This window comes from Natator depressus, chromosome 2, assembly GCF_965152275.1.
Source record: "Natator depressus isolate rNatDep1 chromosome 2, rNatDep2.hap1, whole genome shotgun sequence".
NCBI lineage: Eukaryota > Metazoa > Chordata > Testudines > Cheloniidae > Natator > Natator depressus.
This window is the reverse complement of record NC_134235.1, coordinates 85,893,651-85,919,585: the sequence shown is the minus strand read 5'-3', so window position 1 is coordinate 85,919,585 and position 25,935 is coordinate 85,893,651. Positions and strand designations below refer to the sequence as shown.

The 25,935-nt window shown below is 39.7% G+C and overlaps 1 protein-coding gene across 11 annotated transcripts in view; it reads right to left on the bottom strand.

The window, feature by feature from the left end:
• The window catches only part of PTPRM (protein tyrosine phosphatase receptor type M), a 720,827-nt gene that overhangs the window by 188,735 nt on the left and 506,157 nt on the right, over positions 1 to 25,935 (bottom strand). For 5 of the 11 annotated variants that reach the window (XM_074944607.1, XM_074944608.1, XM_074944612.1 and 2 more), the window contains one exon: positions 23,648 to 23,677. The exons of the other annotated variants lie outside the window; for them this stretch is intronic. In XM_074944607.1, coding sequence (XP_074800708.1) covers positions 23,648 to 23,677 — 30 coding nt within the window. The remainder of the gene's footprint in view (positions 1 to 23,647; positions 23,678 to 25,935) is intronic. 11 annotated transcript variants of the gene reach the window in all.

Here is a 25,935-nt window from a genome sequence, read left to right as displayed (position 1 = left end):
GGGATTACAGATAAGTTCACTTTACTTTTTCCCAGCACAGGGTAATGCCCACTTTATTATGTCTTCATTGTTAACTCATTTACCACCTGTAAGTCTCACAGGAGGCTGTTCTATTATTCTAGAGGTAAAGTATAAACAATTCATAGAAACCACAGCAATGTGAGAATACCATTTGGTTTTGCATTCTAACACACTGCCCTGATGTTCAGAAAGCCTTAGAGATCCCGTTCAGTATAAAATATCGGCATTCACATTTCTGGCAGAGTTTACTTCGAAATTATGAGTTGGTTTAATGCTATAAAGGAAGACAACAGCTGCTGCTGCCACAGTGAAGGGGAGCAAAAATTCCAGCTGTGGATATTCTGTCTTCTCTTACCATTGTAACACGAAAAGAGATATTCCATATGGCTGTGGAGTATACAGATGTAATGTGCAAAATCACATAGCTTTAGATATTTTACTTTCTTTAGAAAAAATACTAGATGCTCAAAATCACCCATTCCCACCAACAGAAAAATACCCATAGAATAATTAATGAAAGTTTGTGTAATTTCTTTTTTCTATTTATGAATCAATCCCTAATTTCAATCTCCTCTGATTCTGGTATAACGTTTATTTTTAGCTTCCAAGATGAAAAGCTGACATGCTTTGCGAAGAGACATTGAAAAGAAATCAGGCAGAGGAAAATTCTTATAGATATTAGATATAAGCATAAAATTGCCATCTGCATACAAGCTCCAAAATGCAAACAGAAAAAAATGTTGCTAAATTTATGTATTTCACTGGTAAATTAGCTACTGTAGAAAATTCTCAGACATCCATAATATTATAACTGAGTTGGCACTCCACCATGCAACACCTCATTGCCTTCCACTGGTCTATGTTACATAAAATAATCATGACCTTTGGGCCACAGGTCTTAGTTTCACACCACGCCAACCTATTCACAGCAACAGTGTCAGTCAGCTGGCCTGCAGCAGTTTGTGTGGATGTGCATGGGTTGAGCCAGGCCACAGTGATCTGATGAAGAGGAAGAAAGGTTTAAGCTATCTCTCCTCCCACAGCATATCTTTATTCCTGAATCACCAGGAATTTTAAACCATATGTAAGGGGACTGTTGGACCCTTCCTCAAACTCGGGGGCGGCGGGGGTTGGTTGGCTGGCTATCTCCCAGTACCAAAAGGAAGGGGAAGGGTTGATGGGAAATCAGGACCCTGAGACTGACAGTCCCCAGGAACAATGGGGAGAGGCCAATGCTCCAGGTCATCCTGATTGACAAGGGCAGGCAGGCTAATCAGGCCAGGGTGGGTCCCATCCTCAGGGTGATCTGGAATTTCCTGGGTCAGAGTGGGGCCGAGCTAAGGAGAGAGCAGGGGCGCAAGCTGAGCTGGGGAGGAGAGCCGTGCCAGCCAGAGGGGCCAGAGAAGCAGCCCAGGAAGCAGGTCAGTGCTGGGAGCAGAGTCACAGAAGCAGCCTGCAGAGCAGACCTGTCCTGGGAGCAGAGCTGTAGCAACCAGAGCCAGAGGGGCCAGAAAAGCAGCCCAGGGAGCTGGAGACAGAGCAGCAGCAGTGCTGAGACAGAGTGGTGGAGCTGGAGCTGAGGCAGAGTGGAGCTGGGGCTGGAGAAGTCTGCAGCTGGGTGAGGTGAGCAGCTGGGGAGAGCGAGGGGGGCCCTGGGCAGCAGACCCAGTGTAGGGAGACGCCCCCAGCCAAGATACCTTGGAGGGGGATCGTAACCCTGACAGGGAGGGGGCGATGCTGGGAAGAAGGGTCCTGCCACCTAGAGCCTGAGAGCGTGTGGCCACCGCCAGAGCAAGTGTTCAACCCACAGCATCCCTGCAGCACAGCCAGGGCCTGAGGAGGAGGCCTGGGACTTGTGAGGAAAAGACTGAACTCCCCTTACATTCCAGAGATGCCGGTTGTGATGTCTTCGTGCCATAGGGTGGGGTTATGTGTTTTCCTTTAACCTTTCCCATTTTTTTTCTTTTTTTTTTTTAAACTGATGGCTGTTTAATAAATTGTATTTGCTTTGAACTATATGTAATGATCAGTGGGTCAGGGATGCATCCAGTGCAGAGAGAGCACCCCGGAGTGGGGACATCGTAGCCCCTGCCCTAAGTGACCACAACAAGGTTGGGGGTTGAGCCTCCCAGGAATCCTGGGACCAGCCTTGTTAGGGTTATGAGGACTCTGCCACACAGGAGAGTGGAAGGGGAGCCATCGAGGTCAAGTAGGCCTCTGGGTAAAGGAAGTGGGAGCAAGGACTCAGATCCTTTTGCTAGCCCACTTCACCGGGGTACTGCATAAGCCAGGAAAGTTCCCACAATAGCGGGACCATTCCCCTGCTTACACACAGCATATTGGCTAATTATTTCCTGGGAGAGAAGTTTTCTGGCCTGGGAACAGGGTCAGATGGAGACTTTTACTTGCAATAAGTTTCAAGTGGACCTGTCTTCCATTAGTAGGCATCTCCTCCATGTCCCCGATATTTCCTCTTACTGTGCTCTGATTCCCAGGACTTCAAGATACCAACATCTTCGTTAGACTGGGAATCAGCAGGAGAAGAGAGTACTGACGAGAAAGGCAGATTAGAGGCTGAAAGGAAAGGCCTGGGCTCCTGAGTGTGTCTATGCAGGGAAGTGGAGTCAGCACATAGGAGGCAGTGAGAGGGCACACTGCAGGAAGGGCTCACACCTCCAACTGATGGTATGGTCCATAATGAACAGGATATTTAGGCCTGTGCTATTGCCAATTTTCAGACATTAACAGCTTGCCATCTTTAATTTCTCATGTGTATATGTTGTTACAAGGGCTTCTTACAGGGAAGCTGGCAAAATTTATTCCATAAGCCATATGCCTTGATATATAATTATTAAAAAAGCAGAATTAAAATCTAATTACAATCCAATCCATGAGGGTATTCCAATTTTTCATCTTAAAATTGTAAGTGTTGAGTTACAAAAGTGCAGTTTAAAGGGATGAGCAACTTGTTTTCCAGAATTAAAAATGAACAAAATGCCTAAACTAAAAACATCCACAACAACAACAAACAAAGAACAGAATGATTGTTCAAAGGTGAAGCTGTAGTAGATCAAACTTCTTCCTGGAGCAAAATTTTATGGCTCAGTCGTAAACCCATGGAAAAAGAGGTTTTAGAATGGAAGTGCTGACATAACGTTACCTACAATGGCATGAACAGCCTTACTATAATTACATATGATAATGATGTTATTTGAGAGACTGAATCAACCCTGTTAACGTTGAAAAGCTGATGAATACGGGCTAATGATGAAAATTTTAGCATAAAAAAAGTTTATTTAGATGTCATTCAAGAAAGTTTCAGATTCTGAAGTTCTCCCGATAAAAATGTAAGGAGGGTTATTGTACCATATGGACAGCACACACAAACGCTCATCTTCAGAGTCACAGATTACAGTTTGTAAAAGAGGAATAGGGATTTACAATACCCCACATTAGTGTTCTTGCACTTCATTTCTTTCTGGATTGATCATCAAATTATGTAAAAATAGACTAGAATTCGTTTCTGATGTGACTAAGGATCTCAGTTTTGATCTACATACAACTGCATTAATAATAGATTAAGGGATGGTATCAAAGCAAAATCACACATTCCAAAAGTAAGAAACTACAAAGTGCAGCTGCCAAGTCACTTTTGCTAGATGGAGCAAAGTTACATACCTGAACTTCCAGAGCTTTGGCTTTTCTATTTAACCTGGCCTTGACATCTGACTGCCTGGTGATGGTCTGTGTACACATGACACAAAACTGGCACATGTGTAACTTTGTCCCCCTCGCACCCACGGACAGGACAAAAAGTTATTTTATAAAGGGGATAATGAGCATTCTAGGACACAGAGTGACAAAACAGGAGCTTCTGGAGAAGTGAGAGTGGCCACTGTGAATATTTTGTTGGTAAGTAAAGAGCCAGCAATACCTAAAAGTGGTACATGAATCCAGCTCCTCGGGGATTATTCAGAGTTAGGTGAATGACAACTCCTAAAAATGTACAAATCCTGGATAATCACTGGCCTGCTTCTTGTTGCTGTGCAAATCTGTCTTCCGTCCTGTGTGTGTGTCTTGCTCTTGTTTGATCATTCAATGTTTAAAAACAGCTATTTTGGCCTCTTTGGTGCAAGACCTCTATGCTGAAGCTCTAAGGCAGGAGTGGGCAAACTTTTTCGCCTGAGGGCCACATCGGGGTTCCGAAACTGTCTGGCGGGCCAGTGCAGTGTATTAAATTGCTCCCCGTAGGAATGTGCTACTTACGGTGTACTGCCAGTCCTGGTGCTCTGTAAGTAGCACATTCCTATGGGGAGCAATTTCATACACTACACCTGGTGGCTCTCACAGCTCCGCCGCCCAGAGCGCTGATGGCACGGCAAGCTGAGGCTGTGGGGGACGGGCTCGGGGCTAGCCTCCCCAGCCGGGAGCTCGCAGGCTGGATGTGGCCTGCGGGCCGTAGTTTGCCCGTCTCTGCTCTAAGGCCAGAATAAGCAATAAAGAGAAGCACTGTATGGTAATTTCCCTCAATGAGGCAAAGTAATGCTGCTAAAGCTGACTGTAATATCTGTAAAGTGGAAATTTCTCAAAGAATTAGACCACCAGTTATTGAAAACTGTATTGAAACCAAGCATCTGGGAGCTTATAAAAGAACTGGTGAAAGGGTTAACCAAAGAGCACAGTGTACACAGAATTTCCCTCTTTTCACAAACAGGCAGGGCTGTATAAGTACCAATGGAGGAGTACACAGTCCAGAGGTCCTGTAGCATGAATACTTTGGAGGTCAATATGAGTAAAAATAAATGATGGTAGATGATAATTAGTTAATTTTGATTGAGAGCTTTTGATGACTAATCAGAAGGTCTTGAACCACAAAAGGAACATTCCTTCTGCAATTTTTTGCCCTAGCTACCCCAACATATATGAATATTTTGGCCCACAAACGGTAGGTGATGAAAGACAGCAGAAACACAGAACAAGACTACACAACCTTTTCTTGGACCACTAAAGATTTTTAAAAAAGGGGGAACATTGTAAGTTCTACTGGGCAAGGACAGTACCTTGCATTGTACCTAAAACATTTAGGGCAGCAATTTAAAAAAAAAACCTTTTCTACAGGAAATACAATGGACTCACCAAATCCAACTATGCTGGTGGCGGATTGCTAGAGACAGAGCCCACATGATTCCCTGAGCTAATGCCTCAAAAACAGTGAAAGTTTTTGTTGACTATAAATAATATAATTTGGAGTTCTTTGCCAAAGTTAAAACAAGCCTCTAAGGTGGAAGGGTGCCAGAGTTTGGGTTGCAGCCCAAGCCTGGAAGTCTACATTGCAATTAAACAGTCCTGCAGCCCAAGTCCCCTCCGCCCTCCCCTCTGCCAGCGAGTCAGCTGGCACAGGACAGCTGCAAGTGTCTAATTGCAGTGGAGAGGTACCTTGAGAGAGAGAGAGAAGCTCCTGGTTGATTGAGAAGAGGTTGGCCATTTAAAGTAAATGTTTTGTTGTTGTTTCTAAACTCAAGCCACGTACACAGAGAAACAGGGCTCTCTAAAACCCGGTTTTTTAAAGAGTGTGAGACAAGGCAGAGCGCCACATATTTGCTTTAATTTTATTTAAAATTTCTGTTGGCACTATGAAAATTAAGCAGATTTCCTACTGAAATCTGAGAAGTGATATAGTTCACAGACATTAAACATAGAATCGAAATGAACACAGATGCTTTTTAATTACTTTTTTAAAATATAATTTTTAGATTAGTAAAATTATTGTTTTACTTAGCAAATACACATTCATATCAGACAATTCCACCAAAACTGGATTAATCACTTCCATATTACTAAGCGCACAAAGGCTCAGTAATACCTATTTCAAGATGCTAAATGAGCATAGCAATCACTATGGCTGAAACGAAGGGATGGGAAAATGTGATGAAAAGTTGTTCTAAAATGAAAGATAGGTGAGCCTAATAAAAACCTCCTGATTCTTAGTTCTGTCCATTGTAGGGGTTATTGCAAAAGTGCAGGCAATATGCACCCATCTTCAAATACACAAGCAGATCTCTAACACTTGGCAAGAGGAATTGTGTGTTTACAGCGCTTCCTTACACTGAAAATTCTCTCTCAAGAGTTTCTGCAGGCCAAACCAAATAGGTTAAACTTTTCCTACATGTATTCCTTATGGAACAGTACTTCACAGTACTGCTAAGCATACACTTTATTTCCAGTGTCTAACCCAGACTTCTTACTGTATGCTTTTCTGTTTCTTCACAATAAGAGTTTTGCTGGTCTTTTGAGAACAATTTTGCTGGAACAGTCAATTTATTTTTAAGTGAGATAGAGTATTGCAAATTGTGTAGTATTACAAAGCATTTGAAGGGCTTGCTTGGTGTTTTAGCGGTACCACATGTGGAGGTATCGTAAAAAATGAGTTCTTTGCTTTTGATGTGTTATGCAGGGGATGGGAACAATATGATTAGTGTGATCAACTCTTGACAAAAGGAAGAGCAGAATAATTTCTAGCAACCTGCTCTGGATGATACAAGGAGTGACTTCATTGGGCTTCAGAAAAGACCTCATTCAGACATTTTCTGGGAGCTCTACTGTGATACCACTTCTGAGGGGAGAAGCAGGGGAAAACTGAACAATACTCAGGTCCCAGGAATCCCCCAAGAGGAAAAATCAATGAATGAAAGTGTACTAAGCAATTTTTTTAACTCATTGGAATGGCAGAGAGATTAAAAACAGCTACCACAGATTAAATGCGATAGAAAATAGCATCAGACAAATCTGTTTGCCAAAAAATATAGAAATAGCGCTGAATTTGGTCGGATAATGGTGACAAAAGCAATGGGACTGGATGAGATACTAGAAAACACATTAAAAGAAAGGGGTAAATATGCAGTAGTATTTTATTCTACATTAAGATGCCTTCATCCATAACCTGAATGGCAGCTATAATCATGGCCTATAGCCGGAAGTGAAAGATATGACTAATCAAGAGCAGCTTGTCTTGAAGTGCTCGTAGTGGATAATAACCTTTTATTTATTGTTGAGGTTAATTTCTCTTTTCTGTGGGTCATTTGATCTCATTTGCTTGACTTGCTGCAGGTCTTTCTCTAATCATAGCAAAATCTTTTAAAAGTAATGCCTATGTGAATGTAGCTAATTTCATATGATTTTTTCCATCTTAATTTCATCCCATGGCTATTTGATTTATTCAAATCTGATAGCAAATTATTAGCCTGTAAATGGTATACTACATTTAATGGTTTATTTATGCACACGTGAACAAGAGGGTAGGTTAAATTATTATTGTATTCATTATTATTATACTTATATCTGAGGTGCCCACCACTGATTGGGTTTCAATAACCCATCTTGCATTTTTATAGCACTTAATATGTTAAAAGTGTACAAACATAAAGGGCCACATTATAACTGCTCCTGGTGGGGGAAAATATATATAGAACCTCTCTCCTCTAATGCTCTCATGAAGGAGGCAGCTATAATAATGCAGTCAGTGCACTTTAGTCAAAGGGGGTGTACCAGCTAGAAGTCCTGTATTGAAAACCTCCTATGAGAGGTGGCAAAGTAGCCAGAGCTGGATGGAACACAAGCTGTATCTCTCCTAAAGGTTTAGCAAGGGCTACTAGCAAGTGCATAGTGTCCCTGGAAGCACTTTTAACCATTTCTCCCCTAAGTATGTATAATGTCTCCATCTGCTATTGTTCAGGGGGTGGTAGTCTTTTCTAGCCTCCCAACATGACTGGAACTAGGAATCTAAACTGTGTCCTAAGGGCCTACTTTTCAGAAATACTGAGCACCCTCAACCCCAACCAAAGTCAATGGGAGTTTACAGGTGCTCATCACTTCAGAAAATCAGGCTCTAATTAATCCTCACAAGACTCCTTTATCGTGGGGTATTATCAACATTGTACAGATGAGGAAACAGACACTAAATGGGTAAGTGATCTTGTCAGGGAGCTAGTGGCAGAACCAGAAATAAACCTAGAACTGCTGCTTCTTAGTCTCATGCTATTTACAACTAAAACATGCTGCTTCTCTGTAAACTCACTTGAAAAGCAATGATATTATGAGACAGATCTCCTATACCATATGCTCAGGGTTCAGCTGATCGCCATATTTGGGGTCGGGAAGGAATTTTCCTCCAGGGCAGATTGGAAGAGGCCCTGGAGGTTTTTCGCCTTCCTCTGTAGCATGGGGCACGGGTCACTTGCTAGAGGATTCTCTGCTCTTTGAAGTCTTTACACTACGATTTGAGGACTTCAATAGCACAGATACAGGTGTGAGGTTTTTTGCAGGAGTAGTAGAAATTCTGTGGCCTGCGTTGTGCAAGAGGTCAGACTAGATGATCATAATGGTCCCTTCTGACCTAAATATCTATGAATCTATGAAGAAACCCAGGGAAGAGGATCAGAGAGACCAGTAAACTCCAGAAGGTCAACCTTGGAGGATTATTAAGTGATCATCCACTCAGGTGCAAGAGGTTTTGGGGGAATGTGCAGATTGCAGAAGATCAGAACTCTCTAGAAAGCAGGGATCCTATGGGACAGCTGTAGTCCCACAGAAGCAGGGGTGTCCACAGAAAGGTCTGGCTTTCCCTCTTTCAGTATGGCTCTTTCAACTACTGGCTAATTCCTCCTGTGGCTGTATAGTTGTAGTCATGGAGAGATCCAATGGGAATTAAAAGCTGCTTCAAGCAACGTTAACTCCCAGTCAGATATCACTGGGGTCCCAAGAAGGGGAAACAATGCTGTGGAAGTGAGCTTCTGCCTAACCCTTTTTGTCAGATCAACATACTCTCTGTCTGCAGAAGGACAGGGTACAATCGAGCTGAGGATGATTTTTAATGTTTAAATACAAGAAATAAAAGCAATGTTAATTTACACAATAAAATCAAACGTACATCCTGCTCAATGTTTGTTTGTTTAAAATGCAGTACAACAGGAAATTCATTACATACCCCAAAACAGTGATTTATTAATGCTCTGCTGTGCTGAAAGGAAATTCAGAGTCCCCCAGACCTTAATCTTACATCGTTTGCTTTTGGAGAGCCCCAGCAATGCTATCCAATTGACAGTATCATTAATATCTGACTCTGTTTTACAGTGGACGGTACATACTAGAAGTCTGCCGCTAAATAGACACAGAAAGGATGGATTCCTGTATTTTAACCTTCAGTAACTAGCAAGTGAAAAGCAAGTACAAGAATACACAGCAGAATGGAGACGACAGTACATAGTTAAACTTGTTTTGCATATTAGGTGAGCAAGAAAAGTAGAAACCATTACTCTCTGTCTGTGAAGCAACTCCCAAGGCTTCTACAGGGACAGCCATAAAATGTAAGTCTTGCAATACTAATTATATCCTTTTACAGACCAGTGTAAAACGGGCTTCCAAATTCTTCTTGTTTCAGTATGGCTGAGCCACACTAACTTGGGCCCAGATCCTGTAAGGTGCTGAGTAGCCTTGATGTCCCCTAAAGTTAATGGGCATTCAAGGCACTTAGCACCTTTCTGGAAATACTTTAGCATGGTGCAGGAATGGGCCCTTGTTTTAGCTATTTTTAAGTAATCAGATCTAAGCTCTCTTGCTCAATTTGTTTTACTCCCAAGATTTTAAGGCAGTAAAGCTTTCCTTTGTCAAGTCAAATTATTGGATGTAAATATGACATTTCCTTTTAAGGATATGATCTTAGGCAGCATGCTGATTATCTTATACTGGGAGGAAAATACACAGACACAATCAGTCAACCTCATCCTCTTCATCAGGTTATGATTCAAAGCCATTATACACTAAACAACAGAAGCAGCATGTTCTTTTGAATCTTTGTCTGGAAATGTGTATGGGTTCTCCATTATTTTCTAAATGAGCCAGCACTCACCAACTTTAGCTATGAAATTTTTCTGATGAACAAATATTATTGTCTAATTTTAGATTGTGCATCATTGAAAAGTCAAATAATAATGATGCTTATAAATTAATTAATCTCAAGTATGGCATAACAACCATAATCAACTATAAATCCTTTTGCCCTATTTGCATTTATTGAATTTGCCTTAATTATGCTGCTGCCTAATTGTGAAGCTCAATCTAGGGAAGAACTCACAAAACCCAATGGTGCAGAAAGCAGAAGACAATTATTCCACTTCATGGATTTACAGCTTTGGAATCTTACCGAAAAGTAGTTGGAACAGACTATTTGTGAGGTCATTAACATGTAAACAGTGTCAGATGGAAAACACATGACAATGACCTACCATCCTAATGAAAAGTGATATTGAGTTTACTAATTCAGATAAGGGTACACAGATTGACTTTTCTCCGAAGCGCAAAGGACTGTCACTGAAACAAATGCATGGCCCTTGTTGCAATTAATTTGATTCTTGTTCTTTTAAAGCTTTACTTGTAGATTTAATTAAAGCTTTCACACAGCAGGCACATTCAGGAAGTATTTGGGTTTAATGCCTTTCTCTTGAATAAAAGAAATAGTGAAGATTATGATTCAAATAATAACAGGGACTCATAAAATAGAAAGTTAGTCTTAATACGTAGGCATTGTTTTGCTTTAACAGAAGTAAACATATATTACAGGACTCCTGATTGTACCTGTCATAGTTAACGTTTCATCAGGGCTTTCATTATAACCCCTATTTCAGTGGCTTAAACTGAAAAACTCTCCTTTTTGGAGTCAAAATTGTCCATGATTAGTTTCAACTCAGAGGTGACTATCTTTGAAAATATGAGCAAAGTCCCTTTAACTGCTTTCAGTGGGCAAAGATGGAAAAAATACAAACCCACCTTTTCCCACTGTAAGAAAATTTTATGGTTTTAGCTCATAAATACCATAGCTCAAAATTCCCTTAACTTTAACATATGAAATGTTCCGATAAGATAATACTCTCCAAGGACTATTCCTTCTACCAATTTGAAGGGGGAAAAAATTAAAGTAAGTCACAAAATAAGGGAGGGATTTTCAAAACTGCCCAGTGCTGCCCTTCTCTGACTGAAGTCAAGGCGAGTTTTACAACTGACTTCAATGAGAGCAGAGTTTGGGCAATGTGAATGCTTTTTGATAATCCCACCATAAGAGTCTGAGAACTCAAGTTTTCCACATGAGCAGTCATCCTTTTTCTGACAGCACAGCGACAGGACTAACTGCAAGCACCTTCCAGGACTGGGACAGAAGTATGCAATCTGATCTCCACTAACAGTCCCTATTAATCCATGCAGACTCTCAATGGAGCTAATGGGCACGACACAGGGCTCACTCTGCTGAATGGATAGCTAATATACCTGTAGAAAGTGTTCACAGTAGAAAAGTTTCCCCTAGGTGGGTTTCTAAATACATACAGATTCTGTACTGAAATATTTATTTCCTTAAAAAGCTCATAAGCTGCACATCAGTTCTGTAAGCACCTGCAAGTTTCTTAGACCTGTTAACCCAGGACATTTTTCTCTTCTAAAAATCAACAGAGAAATTAAAACACAACAACATATGTTAATGTCACATTACAGGCATGTTCACAGTATAAATTTACTGCTCAAAATTCAGGTGATCTATGAGCTAAGGGTCCCACAGTAATATTGACGGGGTTATTCTGCACATTCCCTTTAATAAGACTCTAAGCTGCTAACACTTATGTATGTGAACAGACCTATTAAGTTCAACAGAATTTTTTCTGTACGTAAAGTTCCTCATGTGTTTCAGTGTTGGTGTGACTGGGCGACATACATTTACAATAAAGATTATGCTGTTAGATATGTACCTAAAAATGTAGAGAATGGGCATGTGGCTAAATTAACTTCACCGTGAGAACACTGAACTTTTTCATCTCCTAACTGTTGAGGGCCAGATCCGAGGAGGAGGTTGGGAATGACATTAGTCAGAGAGGTGGTGTGGCAAAAGCTTGTTACCTAAGGATTCCCCGATGCTGCTCCTGTGCCACACTTGCTTTCCTTCCACATTCCCAAAAGGAAGGAAGGCTTTGGGGGAAGGGGAGAATCATGGCGTTTCTCTGGGGCTGACTTGCCCTCATACAGTTATTGCAGGGGGCCCAATTTAGAGCAGCACTGACAGTACTCTGAGAAACAAACCAGCCCCTATCTGGCCCTAGTAGTCCTAACTCTGCTCGCCCCCCCCCCCGCCCCCGCCTTCATGGGTCCTTTGCTGAGTGGATTTTAGCCAGACTCAAGATGTAGCCTGACATGCTTAAATTAGTAAATAATGTTGCAAAATTATTTGCAAATGCCCTCTCTAAAAGACCCTTACTGATTATGCACTGCTTACTTTGCTACAATGTTTGTAAAATTCTATGTTAATTATCACCATGTGTTAGTGTCTGCATATAATACCCCAAATGTTTGATTCCTATAGAAGCAGCTGGAGTATACTTTGAATTTGTAAGTTTTCATCATGAATGGGTGAATACACTGCATTTATGTTGCTGCTTTTTGCTACAAACATTTGAATTGTTGTATTGTCTAAACTGATGATAATACATGTGAAAATATTTATAGATATCTACAGATTTATAGATGTTATGGTTTTAGTTCATAAATACCATAGCGCATATGAAATGTTCCGATAAGGTATTACTCTCTGAGGACTAATCCTTCTACCAATTTGAAAGGGGGTGGGGGATTAAAGTAAGTCAAGCAAGTAGAAATCATTTATAAAAATATTTCTTAATTTTTTCTCTTTTTCCTTTTAAATGCTTAAACTCACGTAGTGTTGTTGCATGCCACATAACTATCGTGTCAATACAAGCCAATGGGTAACAACATGATACAAAAAAAGTGAGGCGATAAATGATGTTTTCTGGAGACATCTTACAGGTTTCTTTTACATAGGAAATGAAAATTGATGGACTTATTGCATTGGAGACACAAGTCCTTGTTATTACTCTGGAGAAGGCAGGTGCAATATTATAATGGTGCACATAATATAATCAGCAAACATTATACCTCCTGTAAGCAGCGTTTGACAGTAACTAAGTCTTCCTATCTGAACAAGGCTCCCATTGAAGTAAATAGGAGGTCAATGGGAGTTGATTTCACCACGGAGAAGTAGTCTAGGCTGACTGGGAGATACATTGGTGGGCTCTAAAATCCTCAGTCAGAATTACAAGTTGTACCTCCCACAATAGAATCCGTGGGCGAATGGTAGCACTCCTGGCACCTGGCAGTTTTCAAGGTGAATTCCCCCTTCCCCAGGCAGTTTTCTCTACATGTATTGAGTGCAAAGAGAAATGCTCCATGCCTGCAAGTGCAAATTTGGTCCACAATACATATATTACACACTAATCTCATACATGTCATATGTTGGGAGTAAACAGAGTGTACACGCAAGTGGCATTAATTGAATATCTTCTTGCTTTTCTAGGTTTCAGAGTACCTATCCAATAGAGATTCTACTTTATTAAAAATAAGTATATGACATTCAAAAGTATATAGTAAAAATAATTACATTTCCCATGTTATTGTTTTAAGTAAAATATTTTCCTTTCACTTTAATGCTCTTTTAAATACCCTCTTTTGTTACAACAAACTACAGTAGAGAGAGATCAGAAAGAATAAGGGGAGAGGAAAGGTGATCCTGTGGCTAAAGGGATGAGGTTTTGAATTTGGTTTCAATTCCCAGTTCTGCCCAAGGCTCCTTATGTGACCTAGGACCAGTAATTTAATTTCTTTGTGCCTCAGTAGCCATCTGTAAAGCTGGAATATTAATAATTCCTTATTCCAACTATTTACCTGTATTTTTAGACTGAAAGCTCTTTGGGGCACACACATGCTGTGTGTGTATGTACAGGGCCTAGCACAATGGGGTCCCAACCTGGAAAGAAGTAATTAGTCATTTTTTCTGGATGTCATGTTTAGACACAAGTCAGTTTGGAAGGGCTCAAGGAAAGAGTTGGAGGGAAGGAAGTGGAGGATGCACAAGTAGACTGCATACTCTAAGACTCTGGAGACGGAGGGCAGCAGGGGGAATGGATGGAAGTAAGAGAAGGAGGTGGGTTTGAAGGTAATATTTTCCAATCAGGATAAACATGACAGCAATTGCAGGAAGAGGGAAAGGAGCCCAAGGAAAGAGAGCAGCTAAAGAGAAGGAAGAGGGAAGAAGGAGACCGAGAGGAGAGAAGATGAAAAGAGACAAAGTCAACAAGATAGGATGCAGGAAAACTTGAATATTGAAGACTAGGAGGGTGAAACTTGTGGTGAAAGAGAAAAAGAAGCTGGAGAAAAGAGGGAGACAAAGGTAGGGTTTAAAGGTAAATTAGAACACAAAGTAATTTCATTTGTAGATGAAGAGTGATATTTGCAAAGAACATTTAACCAATGTACAGTACTCCAGTCTGGAGTACTACTGTTCTAAATCTAACAAAAGGGAGGCAGAGTTGCTGTACTTTATTCAACATACATCTAAGTATATTCCTACTGGGAGCATATGTTCAGTCTCTATAGGCAACAAGAGCTGGTTTCCCTCGCTGGACTTTCATTTTACTTTTTTTTAAAATTGGTATATAATTTGCAGACTATAGAATATTAAAATACTGTCCATGATGGCTCGCTGTTAGTAGTAACATTAGTCCTTGTATTGTGAAAGCAACTAGATGTCCCTATTAAGGATCAAGGACCACTGTACACACGTAAATGCCTCCAGCATTTTACAATCTAAATAAATGTCAACCACTTCATTATTTCATTTGATCCTTTTAGAATATTACAGGCCATCATCCTGCAGTCCTTTTGAATGCCAAACTCCCACTGACACTGACGCAAAATTGGGCCTGAAAATGATGATAATCTTATTGCTGTATACATATTGAATAATCTAGGAAATGTTTGTAGTAGGTCAACAAAGACTTTAAATGCAAGTCTATCCTAATCAGCTACCTACGGTAACTGGTTTCAGAGTAGCAGCTGTGTTAGTCTGTATTCGCAAAAAGAAAAGGAGTACTTGTGGCACCTTAGAGACTAACCAATTTATTTGAGCATAAGCTTTCGTGAGCTACAGCTCACTTCATCGGATGCATAAAGTGGAAAGTACAGTGAGGAGATTTTATATATACACACAGACCATGAAAAAATATACATTGTAAGGAGAGTGATCTCTTAAGACGAGCTATTACCAGCAGGAGAGTGGGGTGGGGGGAGAGAAAACCTTTTGAAGTGATAATGAAGGTGGGCCATTTCCAGCACATTTCCAGGAGTTAACAAGAACATCTGAGGAACAGTGGAGGGGTGGTGGGGGGGAGAAATAAACAAGGGGAAATAGTTTCACTTAGTATAATGACTCAACCACTCCCAGTCTCTATTCAAGCCTAAGTTAATTGTATCCAATTTGCAAATTAATTCCAATTCAGCAGTCTCTTGTTGGAGTCTGTTTTCGAAGTTTTTTTGTTGAAGGATACTCACTTTGAGATCAGAAATCGAGTGACCAGAGAGATTGAAGTGTTCTCCGACTGGTTTATGAATGTTATAATTCTTGACATCTGATTTGTGTCCATTTATTCTTTTACGTAGAGCCTGTCCAGTTTGCCCTATGTACATGGCAGAGGGGCATTGCTGGCACATGATGGCATATATCACATTGGTAGATGTGCAGGTGAACGAGCCTCTGATAGTGTGGCTGATGTTTAGTCTCTAAGGTGCCACAAGTACTCTTTTTCTTTCTACTGTAACTGATAAGCATATTCTTATAAGCATTAACACAGTGGACTAGATGCATTGCCCCATTCTGGCTGCTTGTACTGCCTGGAAACACTTTGCAAGGTTAATCTTTGAGTGGGCTTAAACCAGCTCAAATGGCACTAACCACATGCTCCTCCCATCCTCCAACCTGTGTAAAGAGCATGACTAGAGAATGATTTCTTCTGGTGTACTGAGTCTCTTTCAGACAAGTTAGAACTGCCTTGGGGTTACTCTAAGTTGTGCCCCCAAGATCAGAGGACCAGAAAGAGGGAGAAAAATTATTCCCTCCCACAGGTGCGCTAAGTGCAGCTTAGGAACACCTAAGCACGTGGCCCACTGTCTGACTTTGTTGTATCTCAGATTTTAGAATTAGTGTGAGAAATCTCAGCAGAAGCCATCCTGAGCTTCAGTCACTAAAAAGAAAAATAAATTGGCTTCTGTAAATGCTTTGCAGCTCAGCACAGGCAGTAGCAGGTTTTATCTGGCATAAGCTCTATAAAATTCTCCTCTACTCCAGATGCTGGCTCCTTTTATTTGGATCATTGCTGCTGTTGGGTTGGCACAGGAACTAACCAGAACTATGCAAGATTCTTCTGACAGTAATATTAATTTCTTTCTGTGGCTTATTTGAAATCAGCAGTAAAATAAATTATTTGATAAATTCACTCTCCTCGTATATCATAACTAAAAAATAAGCTTGCTTCCAACAACCATGATAATTCTTCCAAAGTTATTTCTTTTTTTTATTGGGGCACTTTGTCAAGGCTGATAAGACTTATAAAGTTGTGTCTTAATTTGTGACCACACCGCACTATCCTTTCACTCTGCTTTCCTGCTTAGTTCTTGCGAACGGCAATTTGGCCAGTTCCATCTCTGATGTACTTCCACTGACTTCACCAAAGTTCCGCGTTGGATGAGTTTGGACCATTTTCTTGAAATGGGCTAGCAAATTGTTCACTAATGGCAGAATCTTGAAGTATCTGCTCACAACGGAAGCAATGAGTTAGCATGACAAATTAACACAACTGTTGTGAAAGCAGCAGATTAGGGCGATTGAAGCATTTTTTAAATTCTCCCATGTCCGAGTAAGACATTTCATTGCAGGAAAACAATAGCAAAGAAAAATGAAAGAGATAAAAACAGCAAGTGCATGCCATTCAAAGCAAATGGCCCTTGTCCTTCACTGAGGGTCTTGCAGTAGCACTGTATCCTTTTCAGTTGCATTATGGTAGAGAAGAAGCTCAAGGAAGAAAAGTGGAAAAGAAGGGGAAAAAGGATGTGTAAACTCTTTATGGTGAGAAGATTTTCCTTGAGGAAATGAGAGCATACTGACAGATGCTACCTTGAGACAGATTATCATTAATCTAGTCATAACCCCTTCTGATACAGTCAAATAAAAGTATTTCAGCCAAAGCATCATTTATGGGACTCAAGGGGTATTCAATGGATTAAAGACTAAAAGGATCAAACAAAAAAATAATTACTCAGGAAAGCTAATACAATACTAATGATTAAAGAAACTCAGTGCCCTATTCTGACATCATTCAAGAGACAGCAACATCATGTTATAGATGCTCTTTGCTGTACAATACAAGAGACTAAATCTCTGGTATGTTAACGAACAGAAGTTTTAGATTGGTTTCACCATATTACTTCCCCCCACCTTTTTATTTTTATGTATTTATTTTATTTAGAAGTCTCAGTTGCACACAAAGCAACATTTACCTCATTGTCCTACTCTTGGCAGACACCTGATGGCACTTGGGTTAATATTTCATTAAATCACTGCAAGCTAACAAATCAATCTATTAGAAAACTACAGTCCTTAAGCAACAAAAATTCCTTAGCAAATTGTGGTTTTACCATGCAGTATAGCCCATTTGGTGTTAAGACATTTATAGCATCACTGTTGTAGCATATTATGGGATTAAGGAGCACCCGTTTTCAAGGACATTACCCTTCTTAGACAGTAAACACCAATACTAAACAGGAAAAAAAAAATCTCCAAGCACTGTTGAGATTTGCAGTGAAAGATTTTAAAATTTTGCTTTAGTTATCTATGAATCCAGAATAAAATGTCAGAGAGAGAACGGCATGAAATTTTCCTTTTACCTTAAAGGTGTTTCTATTTTAGCCTTGAGGAAAATGAATGAATATTATTCAGCGTATAATGTCCTCTTTTAAGGCATTATTCAACAAAACGTTGGTATATTGTGGCAAAGCCTCTCTGCCCAGACTGACTGATGTTGTATGTAAATGTGATTGATTTGGGAACCAAAAGTCTTAGCAAACTTTGAATACCACCAGCAGGAACAGTGAAGTATGTATTTAGTCCTTTCTACCACACCTTTACAGCGAGCATGGCCCACACTGATGAAGTGGTGAGACCGATTGAGCCAAGTTCAATTATAAGAAGGAAACACAGGCACTAGATCAGAGATGAGTTGTCCATCAAATACTGGGAAGATCTGCTCTCCCCCAACACCCACCCCAAAGAAAAGAGAGTGTATTTCACCAGCCCTTTAGGTGTAATTAAATTAGTCTTTCAGCATCAAGCTATAGAGTGTCAGACATCTCCTGTGTATGCCCCAGAAACCAACTCAAATCTGTACATTAGTCTGGATTGAAAGACATGACTAATCTTTGACTAATGAGAAGAGAACAAACAATATAGACTGTGAAGTCCCTTTCCTATAAACATACTGGTTTAGTTTCTAAATCTGTCGTACATACAAAAAAAATACATGTAAACTGACACTGGCTCTTTAAGAGGAGGAAAAAAACCCCACCTTCAGCTCATCTGAAAATTTACTGCTTGACACTGAGGGAGCAAGAATTGTAACTAAATGTAATTGTGTGACCAGCATAGCAATCAATCAACTCTGATATCTCTCCTCACTCTCTCTGTAGTATGACAAAAATCTAGCACACTGCAGATTAACGTTTCTCATTCAAGAGAACTGGGCTAAAATACTTTGATAGTCTGGAGGAGTACCTCCAGAAAATGGCAGTGCCCACCTACCTGTTGATGTAAAAGGGGTAAGTTTAGAGTATGAATCTAAAGGTTCCCTGGAAAAGATGAACTAAAGCAAATTTATTCCTCCAAGTCAGCTCATTTTGTGATCTCTGTACCAGTTCATAAAAGCTATTTCAATTTGTCTAACCGTGGCTCTGGGTGAGAAAACTTGCTAAAAAATTCAGAAAGATCTTAAAGAAAACAAGCTTTTATTTAATAGTATTCTGAATTTTAAATGGCATTTGGTTGGTTCTTTTGCATATATTTTCTGTGTGGGAACATGTATGTAAACTGTGGCTGTAAAACAATCCAATTATTTGATTGGGGGAATGGTGAAGAAGCCAGGAATTAGCAGAAGGAAGAAAATATATATAAAGAGAAAAAGCAAGGAAGACTCGTGTGATTTTTTAATTTACAAAAACATATTAGTTTTGAGATTTCTTATTAACTGCATTTAAAGTAGATATTGTGCCTCTGTATAGAAAGCACACAGCAAATAGCCCAGAAGTATGTATTTTTTCCTTGCAGTAGGCATTAGGATTTTCTGAAACATGTTCATTTGTTATTGTAGACACCGACTTCAATTTATGTCATTATAGACATCTGTTGCCATCTGCACCAAAATGTATGGGACAACATCCCCAAATCCTGGAAGACTAGCTTACAAGACAGGATTCTGATGATTTCACAGACCACTCACATCATCTTTTTTGTGGCTACAGAGATGTCATTAAAGAACCAAACTTAAATATCTATAAACTTTCTATGGCGTCTTACAGGGGTTCTAAGTGGACACAGTTAATATACAACTGGTATAACAGATCTAATGGTCAGCTCAACATATTCATGTTCTTCTAACCTCAGGAGGTAATTTCTTCCAAAATCTCTCTTCTCTGGAACAAGTTTTATAGCTAGTTAGAGGGATGCTAGCTCATGTAAATTCCTCCCACACGCCAGTATTTTTATTTCTAATTCTCTCCTTCACCAGGGAATTTGCAGCCAGCTGGAGTTCTAGGAGCAACTCCAATGTGTGACTGAGCATGGAAATATAGAACTGACTTCAGTACCAGTAGAAATTTTCTACATAAATGGAAGGTTTCAAGTGTGGCCACTGTACATTTCCTAAAATGCTCAGTAAGTTGCCTCATGTCTTTCCCAAGATCTTAAATGCCACATTTTGGATATTTTCATACTGCAGATTGTAAGGTCTTCTGTCAACTATTTTGTCTTTTGTGCCATCAGATACTGTGACAGTCATGATAGGTTTAGAAAGAGTCACAGATTTGGCTTCTATACAGAGGTCTCATGCAGAAGGCCTAAATCTAGCATTTAAATATGGCAGAGAGGGGATATTTTGAGCCTTCTCAATAAGGAACAACCTCCCAGGCTGTGGAGCTCAAATAGGCAACAGAGGACAATTGTGTCTTAGTGGGGCCCTTTATTATGCTATTTTTATGAGTGGGAAGGTGTGATTTTCATGTTTTTATTAACTATTATTAATGCTTTTGAGAGTGAGTGAAGAAGCTGAATTTTTACAGGTGAGTAGTTTTGACCATCTTTGAGCCAAACAAGACTATCATGGCAAAGATACAGAACTATTTTTGGAACATAGGAATTCTCATGTTGGACCAGACTTGTGATCCATCCAGTGCAGTATCATGTCACTGACAGTGGCCAGTGCCAATGGCAAAGAATTGTGTGAATAAAAATCACTAAATCACACTGTGATTGGTTTTGGCTTCTAGGTGGAGAGTTGCTGGGGGCTGAGGACTTGTAAGGTGTACACTGGGTGTATGCATGGTGCAGAACATTGCTAGGTACTGGGCTGGTGGGAGTTGTGCTGCTCTTAATAGGGGATGGCCAGCCCAAGGTGGGGAAATTGGGTCCTCTTCCCTCTTGCCCCCCTTTCTCACACAATGTTTAGCTACGGGGAACGTGCTTCTTCCCCTCGGGCTGAGAACCATGTAGGCAGATGGGAGGGGGAAGAGATGTAGCAATGTTGGGCTGCAGGAGAAGGGAAGAGAACTTCTCTTTCTCTCTCCTTTACTTATCTCTGATGGGACCTACTGCCCATGGCATTTAGATGCAGCCAGTAATGCCCACTCCCATGATTTTATTTGAGTTTCACAATAGTTGGTGTTTTTCCTGAAGTCCCAACTCCTGCATTTATGGGATTACATGAGAATATTAGCTTTCATTTTTAAGTAAGTGTCTAGCTCTGATGGCTGCAGAAAAAAACCCTTGATAATGTGAACTGTAAAGGCTGAACAAAAAGAAGGCAAATAAAGAACCAAACATTTATTGTTTTTTAAATCTCATTATTTGGGGGGAGGTTTGCCTTACAATTTTTGAGTTCTTGGAGGAGTTAATACTGCTTCTTCTTTTTTGTTTGTTTGTTTTATATTTTGTTTTCAACCCTTGCAATTCATTTTTAGGTCATGCCCCATCAGCTGAAAATCACTGGCCTAATATTTAAAGCCCGGCATGATTTGCATTTTAGGTACATTGGGAAAATATTTTATTTCCATTTACCTACAATATCAGAAATGACTTGTGATAAGGCACAGTTCTTAGCAAGAAACCAAGAAACCCCAACCATCCAGTGCTATGTAATCATGTTGAGTAAATTTAAATTTAAAATCACCTTCACAACAAATCATCTCAGATATTAATCTCAACCTAGTGGACAACCACAAGAAACGTTGCCTTTGCAACCCTGTCATTTGAATTTTGAACACATTTCATCTGTGGCTACCTGGTGATGTTATATCTTCCTAACTCATTGCAGTTAGTTAGTGCAATCAGTTACTAGTCTGTCCCCAAGCTCAGGCCTCATCTATACTTGAGACTATCCCCAGTTAATCAGTCAGTAGCCAGAAACTGGGGTAAACGCAACAGTTTTCCTTACCTACTGCTGGGTTTGCACCAGTGCAGTTATCCTGGCTTCTGGCCACTATTGCTAAACTCAGAGGATAGATATGGCCTTGGTCTAATCTCAGACAAAATGAAAGGCTTTTAAAAAGTTCATGGTTATGGCCAGAAGAATGGGACACTGTTCTTACGTGATCTACAGGCTTTTCTAGTTCATCAGCTAAACTGGAGTTACATAATAAGCTACTAATGTAATTTTACTGCTCTCACCAATGTCACCGGGGTTCTGTCCATCAAATCATGTCAGAAGAAAACAGAATTATGTCTGTGCTGGTTGTCATCTTGAGGAAACCAGTCATTATACATGAACATCACTATCAGCTTATCTATTCTTACTTCTCCCACATGGAATAAAAAGTTAAGTCCAAAGAACTGCTGCAAAGTTAACTACTACAGAATTTTCTGTAATTTTATGAACAAAAGAACTCACAGACTTAACAACTTGCTTCCAGCCCAAACAATCTGCTCCCTGATTGTGGTGAATGGTATACAATAGTGACTTGGCCAAGAGAATAATGGGAGGAATGGCTCTGGCATAAGAAAAGGAGTACTTGTGGCACCTTAGAGACTAACCAATTTATTTGAGCATAAGCTTTCGTGAGCTACAGCTCACTTCATCGGATGCATACTGTGGAAAGTGTAGAAGATCTTTTTATACACACAAAGCATGAAAAAATACCTCCCCCCCCACCCCACTCTCCTGCTGGTAATAGCTTATCTAAAGTGATCACTCTCCTTACAATGTGTATGATAATCAAGTTGGGCCATTTCATGAAAGTATTTATGAATTTATTTTCAAAACTCTCCTGTGAGATAGAAAGTATTATTTTTATTCCCATTTTACAGATCGAGAGCTGAGGCAGAGAGAGGTTTAGGCCAAAATTTGCTGAAGAGTCCACTAATTTTGCGTACCTCAGTTTGTGCCCAGCTTCAGACACCTAAGGCTTTTTTCAAAGGTGCTGAGTGGGGTACTTTGTTTCAATTTGAGTGCGGAGTGTTGAGCACTTTGAAAATCAGGCCCCACATGTCTCAAATTGGGTACCTGAAAAACACAGATTTATTGACAGTCTCCAAAAATTATGGTTTAAGCAACTTGCCCAGCATCACATAGGAAGTCTGTGACAGATCTATGGATATAATCCAGTCTCTTCAGTCTTAACCTGTGCCTTAATAACCAGACCATCCTAACCAGACCATCCAACTGCCCTCTGATTCATTCAATACACACACCTTCCAACCTCTGCTGAGAATGAGTCAAGATTCCTACAGGCCATAGCCTCATGCACTGCACAACCTTATCTCATTCACCATTCATTGGGTGCAATGAACGAAACAGGGGTCCTGTGAAAAAAAGTATTATGTGATTACACTATTAAAGACTGCATCAAAACACATCTTTATATACAGAAAACTATCTTTCTGTAGGCTCATATACTTCCTGAGGCCCATACACTTCCTGTTAAATCAATATTGTGCCTTTTAGATCCACTGAGACAATGGCAACTCATGACATTTCTGCACCATCTTTATTTATGAAATAAAAGGAAAATGTGCAGAGCAAATGGATGCAAATCCGTGTACACGTGTCTAAACATCACAATATTTTGGGCAGGACAAATGAGAAGGAAAACCCTAAATCAGTCCTAAAAAGAATTTGTCTTCCAAAAATATTTGTAAAATGCCAGTGAGATTTATGATGCCTACCACTATTTTTCAATTAAAAAAATTAATCACATTACTGTATTCAAAAATACTGAAACACACAGTATGAGGCAAAGGAAACCATAAGAAAATATCAAATTGCTTAAAATGACATGAAATTATTAACCAGGTTGTTTTTAGCACTGTAAAACTTCAAAGTGTTTGACTTTCACAAAGGAAGTTCCATCATTAGCATTCACTACTCACGCATGGAACAACATGGCAGAAAGCATGTCTCTGATGATGCACAAAGAAGTTACTTACAGGTAATAAGTGTAGGAGTGATAGCTTCTTCTGCCATGATGGTGGAAGGATTTAGGCAGTGGTGGAAAAGATGAAATGGAAGGAAAGAAAAGCCAAATATTAATGTATGAAAAATCAAGATGAACTGAGACCAGAAGTGGTGACACAAATGAAAGGTAGTACGAATGCATCTGAGGCATATCATGCAATATCTGTCCATTCCAGATATGACATAAATCTACAAAAAATTTTAAGCAGTAAAATACATAATACCTCACTGAAATGTTAAATTTGACAGTTTAAAACAAGTGTAAAAGCTAAGTAACATATTAGATACATAATAGTTATGTATCATATACATCCATATAATACATATGCAAACACACACACACGTAAACATGATTTTATTTCACATTGTATTAATTGGTTTAGGAAGGACATGACATCTCTACTGCATTAGTTAGAAGTGTAGGAATTAAAAGCCTTAGAATGCTTATTAAGTAGCTTCTCTTCCTGTGGAGTTTTTCTGGAGGCTCTGTCTAGTTGCTCTCGTTCCTTAGAGACATTAAAACTTAACCTACCATGGATATGATTACCCTAGATTGTCACCCAAAACTTGTTTCCAGAAAGCCAAACAAACTCTCGAAGTATGTTTCCACTTTTCATTAGGCATTTCATTGCAGAAGAAACTTTGGTTAGATTACTTCACAAAGATTGAAATTCACTCTTTCCCCAAGTAAAAGGGCTATAGTCAGGGATCACAGTGGAGGTTTGCTGGTGGTGAGACTATAGAATCCATCCCCAGGCTGTGGGCAGAATCCTGCACCTCTACTATTTTTGCCCCTGGGAATACTACAAAAGGCCACTTGGATCCCAAACCTCTTCATCCATGTAAGCATGGACCCAGTACTCTTTCCTACCTGAGCTCTCTCACAATGATTCCCTCCACTTCAGCACATTCAGAGCCAGTGAGGAACCCACTGCTGCAATGGGCAGAGTGCACAGGGCCTCCTGCCCAGCTGCTCCGCCTGCTGCTGAACCTCTCTCCCTCCCTGATCAAGGTCCTGAAGCGGGGAGGGGCAAAGCCCTCTGCAAAGGGATGAATTTCACCCTGGTCAGATACAAAATATTGATTCTAATTAAAAAGAAGCTAATTCTCCAAAAACCATCACCTCGCCATAGCTACAAATAATGTTAATGTACTGGTAAGATAAAAGACGGAAATAAACTGGGTAGGCATCTGTAATTCTCACAGCACACAGCTACAGTGCTTTGACTACAGCAAAAACTTGTAAACAGGCCCGGCAAAGGACTACCATTAATGCTAACTTGCCTTAGGCTACATGCTGCAGGCATCCCTTTGAAAACTAGGCTTTCATCACATTTTCTCTCTCATCTTCTTTGTTTGAGGATGCCTTCAGAAATATTTTCCAGTTTTTATTCCCATTTTTCTGATACTTAAAAGTATTGTTTAAACACAAAAGACTAGGTATTGAATATTTAATCAGATGTGGCACATTTGCAAAATGCACACCTGTTAAAATTGGATTTAAAAAGAGAGCCAAGAATACGGTAACAGGAAGGCTATGGATAAAATCGTGCACTCCTTACTCGGGTATATCTTCTACTACATTCAGTGCCTGCAGGAGGGGTGCAGGACTGGGCTGTATGAAAATGGTTCTGTTTACTTATATTGTGTTGGAAGGACGTTGTTTTGGTATGTGGTCTAATCATAATTATCTTTTTTTTCCCTTCTCTTTTCAGAAATTACTCATTCTCTAGCTCCCATTTAGAATCTCATGACACCGCAAACCCTATTCCTTGCCATATGTTGCCACGACAGAGATTTAATGTAATTAGTACAAATGTTCTCATACATCTAAAAGATGTATAGCAATTTTAGAAACAACAATAAATATAATTAATCAGTGCAGCACGGCTGGTTCTTGTACGCATAATTCTGCCAAACATGTTATTGAGATAAATTATGCTGTTTAAAAAATGTTGAAAACTCAGGTGCTTTAATTTGTGTGAATACATCAAATTACAATTTGATATAATAGGAGAAAAATTAAATGTCTCATGTTCAAGTTATTTTTATATTGAGTTCTATATAATATGATCAAGAGGTTTCAGATGAGACTCCTTGAAAATTAGATTCTATAGTTTTAAATTCCCAATAATTCTGAGGTCCTGCAAAGAGAAAATTTGTTATAAAAATATAATGTTCTAAACCTGGGTAACTTAAGAAATAGAAAACTAAGACTTACAAAAACAGATCATTTAGCAAAGACACTGTCCATGCTTTG